The following is a 13851-nucleotide window of genomic DNA, read 5'->3' as shown; positions in this document are numbered from 1 at the left end:
TGCCATCTGTGTTTCACATTTTTCTATAGAAAGATCACACAGATGGTTTGCCGTGGTTGCCCGCTTCCTCTTGCTAGCGCCCCTGATGCAATGTGTAACTGTTTGTTTTTGCTTGTTTTAGCAGCCACAATGCAAATAATGCGCTGACTATTGTGCGGGAGTAAGGATGGAATGGATAAGTTTTTGGGTTTGAGGAATGAGATTTTTTTTTTATAGAAATTAGGAAAGTAGGTAAATTTGGAAAAGTGCGAGGACCGTATTTAACGTGGGATTCAAACTCTCAACCTCTGGGGTGGCAGGCTAGTGCACTTTCGCTAGACTACCGAGGCCATTTCAAATATTATAAATAGAAAAGCCAAAATGAACAACACCGTACAGGTGCAGTTTTTCGGGAGGGTCAATTTCAGCGCCATTTTTTAAATTATTAAAATTAAAAAAAATTTGTTTTTCATTTTTGTATGTAAAAGAAGTTAAATAAAAAGATACATTTAAATATCGTTTTTCATTTTTTATTGTTAACAAATTCCTTGAAGTATCCTAAATTTTCGAGCTCTAGATCACCGGGATCCCTTAATGATTTCTTCTTATTCTTTCAAGGGATTCAGCCAGAGCGTCATAGTTTTAATGTTGACTAATAATTTAACCATCCAGAACCCAGTGCAGATATAAAATGCCACGCACATTTCCAAGTTTCATATGAAATTTGACAACATTGCTCTATATTCACATTTCTTCTTCTTCTTAATTGTCGCGATAACCGCTAACGCGATTTTGGCCGAGTTTAACAAAGCGCGCCAGTCGTTTCTTTCTCGTGTTAACCGGCGCCAATTGGACACACCAAGTGAAGCCAAGTCCTTCTCCACCTAATCTTTCCAACGCAGAGGAGGACTTCCTCTTCCTGTGCTACCACCAGCTGGTACCGCATCGAATACTTTCACATTTACGCAGAACAAAAAAAACATTGGTTTATTTACAGCCGCGATAGGAAGTGCAAAGAAAAGGCTTCGCGCAGAAAAGCTGCGGGCCACTTGTATCTGGCTTACACCTTTTCCTTACCAACGTCAATCTCGCTATTTAACGAACATACCTCACTCTTCTTCATAAATAACATACTTTTTCGATCATATAGAAGTAAGTAAGGAATAAATCTAAAATCATTTAAGTTTTTAAGAAAATTTTTATTTTATTTTTATACATTTCGATTGTGTATTTTTATTTTTGTTATGTATGCACATAATTACTACGTATTTACATAAACACTTTTTCGTTTTTTCTTTGCCGTTCACTTGAAAATATTTTACATTACATTGCAGACATTTTATAAAAACTCAAAACTATCGTAGGTACAGCACAATTAGTTGGAGAACATTGAAGACCCTTGGCTAACCACAAGGCTTTCACAAAAACTTATGCAAACGTATACAAATTAAAAATGTATGTTGGTTTCCATTTCTTCATAAATGATTATAATTAAATTTACGATAAAAAAACACAGTTAAAATACAAATACGTAAAAACATTGTGATATAATACAAAAGAGCACTTATGAGTGACACCAGGTGAGTGAGATAAGTTGAGAGACAAGTTGAGTGGCTTTGTGAGAATATGTGAGAAAGATATGAAGCAAGCTATTCATAAAAGTCACGAAAAAGGCTTCATTAGTAAAACAATATTAGATATAAAAAATGATCAGTAAACCAAAAGGAAAGTACGTAAGTATTTGCTTAAGATACCTTTATTAATTCACATATCAGAAGGTGTTAAAGTAAATTAAATGCAAATGACAAGATTCAAGACAAGTGATGGGATGACAATAGTTAACGAGACGGAGACTATAAGAATCAGGATAAGTGTGGGATACTTGATGCCAGTTGCTGCTTTAAGAGAACACAATTGCCTTAAAGCGAAGCAAATACAAAAGAGTATCCAATAATTTGTTTAATGCACAGTGACCGGCTCATTTATACGCAACGAATTGCAATGGAAGGGTTTTCATTACAAACGTATGAAAGCTGGCATTTGGCAACCGAAGATAATTTTTGGTTTGTTTCTTGCTCTGTGTGCAAGATTTAGAGAGTGAAATTACTCGAGTGAGTGAAATTATCCACACGCAAAGTGCTCAGACAAACAAAAATTCAAGGCATATATACAAAGTAGCAGCAGTAGAGTAAAAACAACAAATGCGTATATCTCGTTGTTGTTTGAATTCTCTAGACAACAACAAAGTAAAATGTAAAAAAAGTTTGATAACTTAGAAAACACATAAAACTATAAAAAAGTTGAATCTGCTGCTCTACTGAGGCCACTTTGTTGATGTGCTTTGATTAAAATTCTAAAATTGTGTGATGGCTAGTTTTTTTTCTCGAAACATCGAAAGATGGCACAGTTAAATTTATTTTTTCTTCCTTCCATGTTAAATACTATATCCCCTTATTTTAGGTGATAACAGGAATTTACCACAAGCCTTATGAATAATGAAGTGTTTATGTTAGCAACTTCCTACTGTGCAAAATTTGAACTGAACTGATGCTAATCAACAGACATTCTCAATGGAATAACATTTTAAGTGTTGAAACGAAACGAACCCCATATAGATATGAGAAAGTAGTTAAATATTTTACAAAAGAGTGGTAAAAGATACTAAAAGCATTTTTGAGTATTTATGAACGAGTAAATTCGATAGCGACGGTGGATTTGCTTCAACTTCTACAAATGGGAAATGTCACCACACATTCAATTCAGTCAAAAGAATTACAGCTGTTTGTGAGAAGAATTTCACTCTCTGATTGTGAAGCATAAATCGCGCTTTAAAATAAACCTCACTGTTTGAAGTTTCAGATTTCGAAAAAATCTTTAGATTGCAAGAATGTTCGAGAGATCAGAAGAGTATTGATAGTTTTGAAAGCATATTAATGTTGGCAGAAATGCATGGGAGGTAAGAAAAGTGTATGAAATAAAGTGAGAAAGTAGGCCCCTACATTACATAATATGAACGATGATCTCCATTTTCGTCTACTATTACTACAACTACTCCTTCTTCCTCCTTTTCATTATTTTTTTAATAAAATTACATATGTATATATGATATAATTGTTAAGCTACTAAGAGTGAGTGAGAGAGAGAATGTGTTTTTCATTTGTTTTTTCTATTCCTGCCTTTTCCATTATTCAATTCCTTTCTTCCTCTTTCGAGTGAATCATTGTCTAATGATTATTTGACGTTTAGTTGCACTAAAATCGCTTAGCATATTATTGGAGAAATGCAATTACTCGTTTATATTTCGAGTCTAATGATTGAGTGAGTTAAATGAATATGTGAGTGAGTGTACAAGAGTTGTAAGTGGCTAAGAAGCGAATGGAGAAAAGTTGGTGTTCCTATTTTTAAGATCGTCTTTTACACTCCAAAGTTATGAGTCACTGCCCGCTTTCCAATCAGTTCAAATGCAAATCAATTCAAAACGATCTTATCTTCAAAGTTCCAGCTCCAATTGATCCAAACGCTCTATAGCCAGTCGTTGTCCCATTTAATAATGATGCAGAAGTGGTGCAGGCGCATGTGCCAACAAAGGAGCATGAGCCAACACTGGAGCATGAGCGATTACTTTAGGTGCGGTTTTGTGGACGACAGCGTTGAAACCATTGTGATCATCAGCAGAGTAATCAACGGTACGCACTGAACCATCGGGTTCTACGAGCGAATATTGACCCTTGACTACATCGCCATCACGTTCTTCAGCTTGCGACTTTATGTCACCGGTGTGTGGATCCTTTATACCATAATTGAATGAGTACTTCGGGTACGCCTAAAGGGAAGAAACGAGAATAAAGCGAATAACTTTAGTTGTGGAATATAATTAGACTAAATGTAATGATTTTATGCAAATTTGTATATACAAGTATAAAGACTTTTATGTGCTGTGTATATCGGATCATCCAAATACAAATATATTTTTAAACAATATTTTCGCTGAATCCTTTTTGAGCTCGAAGACTTGAGTTTCGCGGCACATAAAAGTCCCTTTTTGAAAATATACTTCTCTTTGAACCACCCTATATTTATATAGAAACGTACCACAGGCTCGGCATGGGCCAATACTGGCGCATGAGCTAATACTGGTGCATGAGCTAACAACGGAGCTGGATAATGGCCATATTCCACTGGAACGGCTTGAGCGGCAGCAATAAGAAGAACAATAGCAATGAAGTACTGCAAAAAGTGAAGAAGAAATAGATGGCATATAAAATAAACATTTAAAACTTGGTTTTCAAATCTTCCAACGTTTGCGAGAGTGAATGATAAAACATTCATTATTATTGGGAAGCAAAATTACGTGGATGCCATAGTATTAAAATTCTGAAGCCGTTTAACACTCACTTCATTTCATAGTTATAACCATAAATTTGTTTAATTGCATACCAACGGTATTCACATCAAGCGCATAATTTTTGTTCTTCGCTATTCGGAAGGCTCCTTCATGTAGTTTTCTTATGTTTTTGGTAATGACAAAAACAAAATGCGCGGCTAAAATAATCAAATAACGAGTGGCGACAATGGCGACGAATGGCGAGCTCGATGTGAATAGCGCTATTATAACGGGTGATTTTTTAGCTATTATCTGTTTAAACAGCTGAGGCACGTTTCGTGTCTTCTTTCACTGTCAAACATCTTCAGTTTGGTCTATAATTTAACCATGAATCGTCTTACAAACGAACAACGCTTTCAAATCATTAAATTTTATTATAAAAATGTGTGTACTATTAAGAAAGTTAACCGCGCGCTTCTTCCATTTTATGGTCAGTTTAATCGAACTACTGAAGCGGCTATTCGAGTTATTGTGACTAAATTTAGAACCAAATTTACATTATTGGACATCCAACCACCAAGACGCATCAACAATACGTAGAGTGCGAACTGAAGAAAATATCGCAGCTGTATCGGCCAGTGTTAATGATCACCATCAATTATCGATTCGTCACCGTTCGCAGCAATTGGGCCTCTGTTATTCAACAACGTGGAAAATTTTGCGAAAGGATTTAGGTGTGAAGCCTTTCAAAATACAGCTGGTGCAAGAATTGAAACCAAACAACCTACCGCAACGCAGAATTTTTGGGGAATGGGCACTTGGAAAGTTGGCCGAAGATCCACTTTTTCATCGAGAAATTGTGTTCAGCGACGAAGCTCATTTTTGGATCAATGAGTACGTAAATAAGCAGAATTGTCGATTTTGGAGTGAAAATCAGCCAAAAGAATTGTAAGAGCTACCAATGTATCCAGAAAAGGTCACAGTTTGGTGCGGTTTATTGGCGTTGAGGTATCATTGGACCGTACTTCTTCAAAGATGCTGCGAATTGTAACGTAACTGTGAATGGTGAGCGCTACCGTTAAATGATATTCAACTTTTTTTGCCCAAAATGCAAGAGCTTGACTTGTATGAGATGTGGTTTCAGCAAGACGGTGCCACATGCCACACAGCACGCGTAACAATGGACTTGTTGAGAGGCGAGTTCGGTGAACATTTTAATTCACGTTCGGGACCTGTCAATTGGCCACCCAGATCGTGCGATATAATGCCTTTAGATTATTATTTTGGGGCTATGTTAATGCTCATGTCTATTCAGACAAGCCTGCTTCAATTAACGCATTGGAAGACAACATTAAAGCATTTATGTGAGAGATACCGACCGAAACATTGGAAAGAGTACGCCAAAATTGGACTAAGCAGATGAACCATTTGAAGCGCAGTCGCGGTCAACATTTGCATGAAATAATCTTCAAACATTAAATTATATGGACTGTACTATCGATTTAAGTAAAAATTGTACGTGTGTTTTTTTGAAAAACTTTCCTATAGCTCTTAAAAAATCGGAATTATGTTCATCAGAAATGACTAATTGATTCAGGAAAATTTTTCTAAGTATTGTAATTTATATTTAATTGTTTCAGGTTTGCATTAGATTTATTGCTTTATTTTTACAAGTTGGCAAATTACGTTTAAGCGTTGAACAAATTATTTATTTGAACACTTTAGCTGAAAAAATTGGTATATTGATATATCGATTTAGATGTAAAAACTTTCATTGGATATAGTGATTGAGATATATTATATAAAATTCGAATTACTCTAACAAATGGATTTTTCGGGTATCCTCAGCAATTTAAAAAATAGTTGTCAGTCTCTTTCTGGCAACTCAAAACATGTTAGTATCCGTGAGTGTGCCTAAAGTGACATGACGGCAAAATAACCGATAATATTTTCAATGTTGTAATTTATTATTTTATTAGTAAATTTGTCGTCAAAAATATATACTTTTTCTTTGATTTTTTTAAATTAAGAACACGTAAGCGATTAATGTTTCCACCCAAGAACTAAAAATATCTTAAGCTATTGCTTCCATTTTAAATGACCGAGAATCATGCCAATTGTAAAATAAAAAATAAATAAATAATTGGCGCGTACACTTCTGTTAGGTGGTTGGCCGAGCTCCTCCTCCTATTTGTGGTGTGCGTCTTGATGTTGTTCCACAAATGGAGGGACCTACAGTTTCAAGCCGACTCCGAACGGCAGATATTTTTATGAGGAGCTTTTTCATGGCAGAAATACACTCGGAGGTTTGCCATTGCCTGCCGAGGGAAATAAATAATTGGCGCGTAAAATACAAATACTTATATACAAATTTAGTTGGTATTGGCAGTTTTCAAGGATTTATTATCCGTTATCCGGAACGGCCGCCGTAGCCGAATGGGTTGGTGCGTGACTACTATTTGGGAGAGTTACAATAGCGGCCACCCCTCGGCAAGCAATGTCAACCCTCCGAATGTATTTCTGCCATGAAAAGCCCCCACATAAAAAACCGTTTGCCATTCGGATTCAGCTTAAACCACATCAAACGCACACCAAAAGTAGGAGGAGGGGCTCGGCCAGACACCTAAGAGAAGTGTACGCGCCAATTATTTATTTTTATCCGTTATTTAAATGTGAAAGAAACTTTTTTTTCCTTGTTCACTCCACTCGGGAGCACAGGGACCGACAAGGCTCAGTCTTGTGTTGGCTTCGTTAATCTATTTGCTTTCTGATAGGGTAGGTCATTAGTCTGCCGCTACCAGTCCTAAGTAGTGGGAATGCCCACCTGTCGTTGCTTAGGAGCAACGCCTTCTTACTGCTTGAAGCGCCATCTGTGTGTTAAATTTTTCTGGCAGAAGGATCACACAGATGATTGAGGGCTTCGCTAAATTTGGTGTGTCTGCGCTATTACCGCGATTGCCCGCTTCCTCTTGCTGGCGCCACTGATGCAATGTGTAACTGTGTCTTTTTCTTTATTTTTGAAGTGAAAACTTCTTTAGAATCGTTGGGAGTGATTTGAGGAAAAGTGAAACGAAAAAGCGACCCTCTTGGCTACGAAGCGTTATATTATATGTTGATATAAACGTAGCGACGAACTAAATAAAAATAACTTTTATTTTTTCTTGTGATTCGAACCAAGGATTTTGGATCGGAAGCTCACATTGCTAGTCGCTCGGCTACCGCGCCATGCTGTCGTCGCTGGCCTAAAAGTTATTTAGTTACGAAGCGTTATATTATATGTTGATATAAATAATTTTTGTGAGCGTGTAATTCTCAAAAGGTTTATTAGAAAATCTATTGACTAGGTAGTGTGGTATCTGTTCTTATCAGCTTAACATCTGATAGATCCTCCGTCGGAGGACAACAAATGTTAAACTGATTTTTGGGAATGGGCGGAGTGTTTTAGAGGCTTGCTCCACCTCTGCCACGGGTTGGCTCGGTATTGCAGTATCGCCGGGATTTCGGCCTTGAATAAATACAAGAAGAAATATACTAATACATTTAGCTTTGGTGGGAAGAGACATAAATTTTTAATATATATGAATACAAGTAGCCGAAAATGGAAGAAATTTGTAAGTCTGTTTCTTCGGTCCGTTTGGGTATTTTTTTTGACAACATCGAAACCAAAGCGTTTGTATCATATTTTAGCTATCATAAGCCACTCGTATCATTTGTTGAAATTGAAAACATTGAGGATGAATAAAATAAAATGAAGAAAATAAAATATGAACTTTAGAGCAATATTATAATGAACCTATAATTATCCCGCTCCTAATGCTGCTTTCGTCTTATTCTCTCTCAGTTTGTCTTACGGAAGGTTTCACTTCTATCCCGTCTAACCGTTAGACTGGTATTTTTTTTTGCTTGTTTTAGCAGCCACAATGCAAGTAATGTGCTGACTTTTTGTGCGTCAATAAGGATTGGAAGGATAAGGTTGTTGGGGTTGAGAAATTAATTTTTTTTATAGAAACTAGGAAAGTAGGTTAGTTTGGAAAAGTGAGAGGACCGTGCTTTACATGGGACTCGAACCCACAACCTCTGGGATGGCAGGCTAGTGCACTTTCGCTAGATTACAGAGGCCGCTTAATAAATAGTAAACTTAAATTTTTCAGATTCTCGTTACTTTCTCACTCCTTCCGCTAATTTTAACAAGGGTCAGGTTTAATATGATAATGATAAAATAATTTCGATAACCGATGACAAGAAACTCGTGTGTATGGCAACCCAGCTAGTAGTTTAACACGTTTTCATGCGTTTCTTTAGCCCTAGCAATGCCTAGAATCATTATCCTGTTGAAAAGTAGATTTTTAATTGCAAGACCCCGTACTAGTAAATCTCCCTAACAAATTGTGGTTCAAAATATATACAAAATCTTCTGCAGATATTTATAATTTTGGATGCGGGCATGAAGCTATGCGTGTCCAACGGTCAGCGAATTCTTTATCTCTAACTATTTTGGTTTAAGTATAATTTGTTTGTAAATAAGTTTGAACTAAAAAAATATATTTCCTATAAAATAATAAAAGAACTAGGAAATAAAAGGTTGGAAACCTAATATCTGATAGTTTTGTTGTAATACCTGTCTCCACGTTTAAAAGCAATCATAGTTCTTTTACCTTTGCAAAGCATGCATACTTCTTGCACTGCTCTTAAACTTTAAGAACTCTTCGAATGAGCTAATAAGCATTCAAACAAAATTTGGTCTATAAATTTATGGCAAAACGTACCAAATAGTAAATTACGGCACTTGCATTTTTAAGTATATTTAAATTAAATTTCTAAGTTTTCTACGCAAAAGCTACTGGCTTTCCTAGTTCCAAAAAATTGATATTTTGTAACAGAAAAACGACTTTTGATATTTCGGAAGTATGGGCTTTTAGAAGTATACTGTCAAATTTTTGGAAGGATGTTCCTAGTATTTTCGATTCTACAGACGTTTTAGCAGATAGAGTCAGATTCGACGGGCGGAAACTCTCAAAACTTTAAACTCACTTATCTCAAAACTACTTTTTTCTGCCCGGTGTTGTCCAAAAAAAAAAACTATATAACCGAATCGTCTGAAATTTTAATATGTTGTTCACAGCATCAATGTATATAGCCCGTACTAGAATCATATTATTATTTCAATTAATTCGTATTTTTTTTATTAAAAATCTGACAAAGTTTTTTTTCTAGTAGCGGAACATAGCTACAGTCGTACTGATTAATATTTTTTTTTTAGCTTTTGTGTTTCAGATACACAGAAGAGCCAAAATGGAGAACACTGTCCAAGTCCAATTTTTTGGGAGGGTGAAATTCAGCTTAAAAATGGCACTGACCCTCCCAAAAATGATCAAAAATTAAAAAAAAAATTTTTTTTCATTTTTGTATTTAAAAGAAGTTAAATAAAAAGCCTAAAAAATGTAAATATCGTTTTTAATTTTTTTATAGTAAAAAAAAAATCCTGAAAATACCATAAATTTTCGAGCTCTAGACCACCGGGAACCCTTAATAGATTTGCGTCTAAATTTGCAGTTATTAATTATGGTGTAGATGAAAAATAAGGAGACGATTCTTTATCTCCTACTTAAATGTTCTGCACTATGTAAAGCAAGTTGAGACATATATGGCGTCCTTTTCTCGTCCAACAGTGTTATTTCAATGTGTCTTTACCTTTGGCCTAAGTGCGCCCTTATTTTCAGCGGAAATAAGAAAAAGTTAGAATATTTCGCGTTATTTTTTAAGCTTTAGTTTCTCAACAAAAAATGTCTGAAGTAATTTTAAAAACTCTAATCACCCATTACATTTTTTCTCATTCATTATTTCATTTCTATTATTTCTTATCAGTTTAGCACGATTTCTTAGTAAGCACAAGCATGCTGGATAGTCCAAAATTAACTCAGAGAAATTCGCACTGCAATTGGTTTTTGGTTTTGAAAAGTTCATAAACTTTCGGTTTCAAATTGCGAGGTTTTTCAATTCCAATGCAAAAACATTCTTTGAGTATAATAGTGGAAATTGAAGTTTTGAGAAGCCTTCTACATGTAATTAAAATGCAACATCCATAATGATTTTTATTTTTGCGTTGTTGAATTTCACTGTTTGTAACAAAGGTTAACAAAAAATGTAATATAATAGAAAATTGTATGTCTAAATAAATTTAATTCTGACATTCTTTCATAGGTTTACACAGTCATCATTAGCTCGTACTAAAATTTTTTTTTAATTTCCCAAACAAAATTTGAAAACTCCTTATAAAAATCGTCAATTCTCTTCAACTTAACTTTCATAAATTCTTAATTTTTCTGTTTTCTCTGTAAAAAAAAGAAACTTCCCATAGTTTTCTAAATTCTATAAAGTTTTTACATTCTAAATATTTCTGCTCCATAGTAATGCATTTTTTTCAAATAGTGTTTTTAACATTTCACATAAACAGCAAGCATTTAGAGTTCTCATTAAATTATTTATTCGATTTTTTTCTCAATACTTATTTTCAGATTATAGTTTTATAATTCGTTTCTTTTGTTCGATAAATCACTTAGAAACACTATCAAGTCCACCAATGATAAATTTCATGTTGAATATTATTTCATTATACCTTCATTTTGAAACGAAAGATATACAATTTGGAAAACGTGTAACGATTCCGATCAAAGTAAGCGTATTAACAAGACGGCGGGCAAGACAACGACCGGCAACGAGAGGTTCTTGTTTAATAATAGCGTCACACACTTTCGATACTTAGCGTTTTTAAAAGTTCACTCAGCCAGATGTGGTTAGTGGAATTTTGGTTTTGAAGCGTTTCGAATCGTTCGCAAGAAACCGTTGAACTGATGCTTGCCTCCAATGACCAAAACCATTTATATACGCTGCAAGACCCAAAAAGTATACCAACTGCCGAGATGCAGACACACAGAGATGGAGATGCTGAGCTGCAGAAGTCGGTGGTAGTTGGCAGCACACCATCCACACTGAGAAGCCGTAACAGAACGGGGAAAGCGACGATCGGGGAGTGCAACTGCAACAGCAACACCAACAGCAACTAAAAGGCAAAAGTACTCGCAACAGAAAACGAATGAATAAAGTAAACGCCAAAGATGCAGAAATTTCGAAGAAGAAGCCGGCAGCAGAGAGCGATCTGGCAATAGGCTACCAGCAACAACACTGGAATTTATTGCAGCCGCAATGCGAGCAGCGGCATGGCAGCCTTTGAATAAGCCACCATACATATGTGTATATGTGTGTGCATACGTGTATATGTATGAAGTGTGTAAATTTAAAACCGCTCATATTTGAGTTTAAATGAATAGCGCCAACTGCAAAGGTGCAAAGGTGCGGCCAGGTGACAGCCAATTGACAAGAGTCGGCTTAGTTGGTGTTTGTGGCAGGTTTTGTGGCAGAGAAGTTTTTATTCTTGCTATTATTTTGCACGCTGGCAGTGCTTTGTATGAGTTCAGTGCTACCATTACTATTGGTTGTATATACATAAGCCGTAGGGATGCAAATTTTTTCAATACTTATGATCACGGGTCTTTCGGGATCGCGTTTTTAGAATCCCCTTATCTCAGGATTGGTCCCAAGATCTAGATATTCAATATTCTGTTTGCAACAACATAACTCGAAAAAATTGCATTTGGCCGAGGTGCTCCTCCTATTTCTGGTGTGCGTCTTGATGTTGTTCCACAAATGGAGGGACCTACAGTTTCAAGCCGACTCCGAACGGCAAATATTTTTATTGGAGCTTTTTCATGGTAAAAATACACTTGGAGGTTTGCCATTGCCTGCCGAGAGGTGACCGCTATTAGAAAAAACCTTAACTAATAAATAATAATTAATAATAAATAATAAACCGGGAGAGGTATCCAAGTACCTTGGAGTTCTGCAAAGCAGCAGCATAAATACGATGCAAATGAGGAAAAATCTGATAGCAGAATTCAAAAGGTGCCTTCACGCTGTATGTAAAACCCAACTTAATGGCAAAAACCAAATCCTTGCTATTAATTCATTTGTCGTCCCGGTGGTATCGTATAGCTTCGTAATTGTAAAATGGTCAGCTACTGAAATAGAAAATCTACAGCGAATAATACGTACAATTCCAAAAGGCTCTGTCGTTCGAATTATGCTACTTAGAACAGCGGGGGCTTACCAAAAAGTCGATATTCGCCGAATCGGAGGGTACTATTTTCGCCATACAAGTTGGTGTGATTCCAACAAGAAATTACATTACATATGTAATGCGAGATCCAAATGCCGCTGCAAACAGATGTAGAAAATGCAATAGTTGTAGCGAGACATTAGACCACGTGCTTGTTGGATGAACCACACTGACAAATTCTATGTACTACTGTGGGCAAAAAGTAAGGTGAATTTATTTGTCAAACTTCGCGTGATTAAAATTTCGCTCTAGTTATTTTTTCATGAGTTGGCAGCAGTGTTAATAACATTTGGGCCAACTTTCATGTGAATGTCATTATCAGTAATATATTTACGCTTGTGTTTACCAAACGACCAAGAGTGCATTTTTCGATTTTTACAATGTCTGATTTGATTGAGTAGAGAAGTGCCATCAAATTTTGTTTGCGGAATGAAATTTCGGCTACAGAAACGTTTAACATGTTGCAGAAGGCATTTTGTGATTCGACCATGTCGCAGAAAAATGTTTATAAGTGGTACAAAGACTTCAACGAGGGTCGAGAACGTGCTGATGACTTGGAGCGCTCCGGACGAACATCGACGTCAACAGATGACCAACACGTCAATAAAGTGAAGGAGTTAGTGCTCAAAAATCGTCGGTTGACGGTTAAAGACCTTACTGATATGATCGGAATATCAGAAGGATCTGTGAAAACCATTTTGAAAGACCATTTGGGCCTACGAAAAGTCAAACCTCATTTGGTACCGAAAACTCTCAATTTCTTGGAAAAAAGTCGTGGCGTTGATGTGTATGAAACAATGCTTTCAGACTATCAGGACAAGCTCAAATGCATCATTACGGGAGATGAGACTTGGATTTATGCTTACGACCCTGAAACAACCGACCAATCAAGCGAATATCGTGCTAAAGGCGAGGCCAGACCGAAAAGAGCACATCAAAGTCGTTCAAAAATAAAGGTCATGATGACAGTTTTTTTCGATTTTCGTGGTGTGGTGCACTTTGAATTCCTTCCACCTGGCCAAACTGTTAATAAGGAATATTATTTGAGCGTTATGCGTCGTTTACGTGAAGCAATTCGTCTAAAAAGACCAGAATTATGGGCCAACAACTTTTGGTTTTTGCATCACGATAATGCAACGTCTCACACTGCACTCGTTCTTCGTGACCAGTTTGCCAAAAACTCCACGCATATCGTTCCGCAACCACCGTATTCGCCTGATTTGGCTCCGTGTGACTTCTGGCTATTCCCAAAACTCAAGAGACCACTCCGGGGAACGCGTTTCGAGTCGATTGAGGAGATAAAAGCTGAATCGAAGAAGGTGCTGATGGCCATACCGGAAATGGACTATTTGACATGTTTCGGGGATTGGAAAAA

The 13851-nt window shown here is 36.3% G+C and overlaps 1 protein-coding gene and 1 non-coding gene across 2 annotated transcripts; one reads left to right on the top strand and one right to left on the bottom strand.

The window, feature by feature from the left end:
• Positions 1-1186: 1186 nt before the first annotated feature.
• Positions 1187-11131, bottom strand: LOC129242826 (cuticle protein 8). The gene is made up of 3 exons (XM_054879684.1): positions 10920-11131; positions 4072-4206; positions 1187-3802 (listed from the first exon to the last, which is right to left on the bottom strand). Exons 1-3 carry the CDS (start codon positions 10923-10925, stop codon positions 3524-3526), a joined length of 420 nt encoding a protein of 139 aa, XP_054735659.1. The 5' UTR covers positions 10926-11131; the 3' UTR covers positions 1187-3523.
• Positions 7624-7817, top strand: LOC129243168 (U2 spliceosomal RNA). Its single transcript, XR_008582253.1, has one exon. It is a non-coding gene; the product is annotated as a U2 spliceosomal RNA (small nuclear RNA).
• Positions 11132-13851: the final 2720 nt, after the last annotated feature.

Source organism: Anastrepha obliqua, chromosome 3 (assembly GCF_027943255.1).
Source record: "Anastrepha obliqua isolate idAnaObli1 chromosome 3, idAnaObli1_1.0, whole genome shotgun sequence".
NCBI lineage: Eukaryota > Metazoa > Arthropoda > Insecta > Diptera > Tephritidae > Anastrepha > Anastrepha obliqua.
This window is presented reverse-complemented; position numbering and strand designations above follow the sequence as displayed.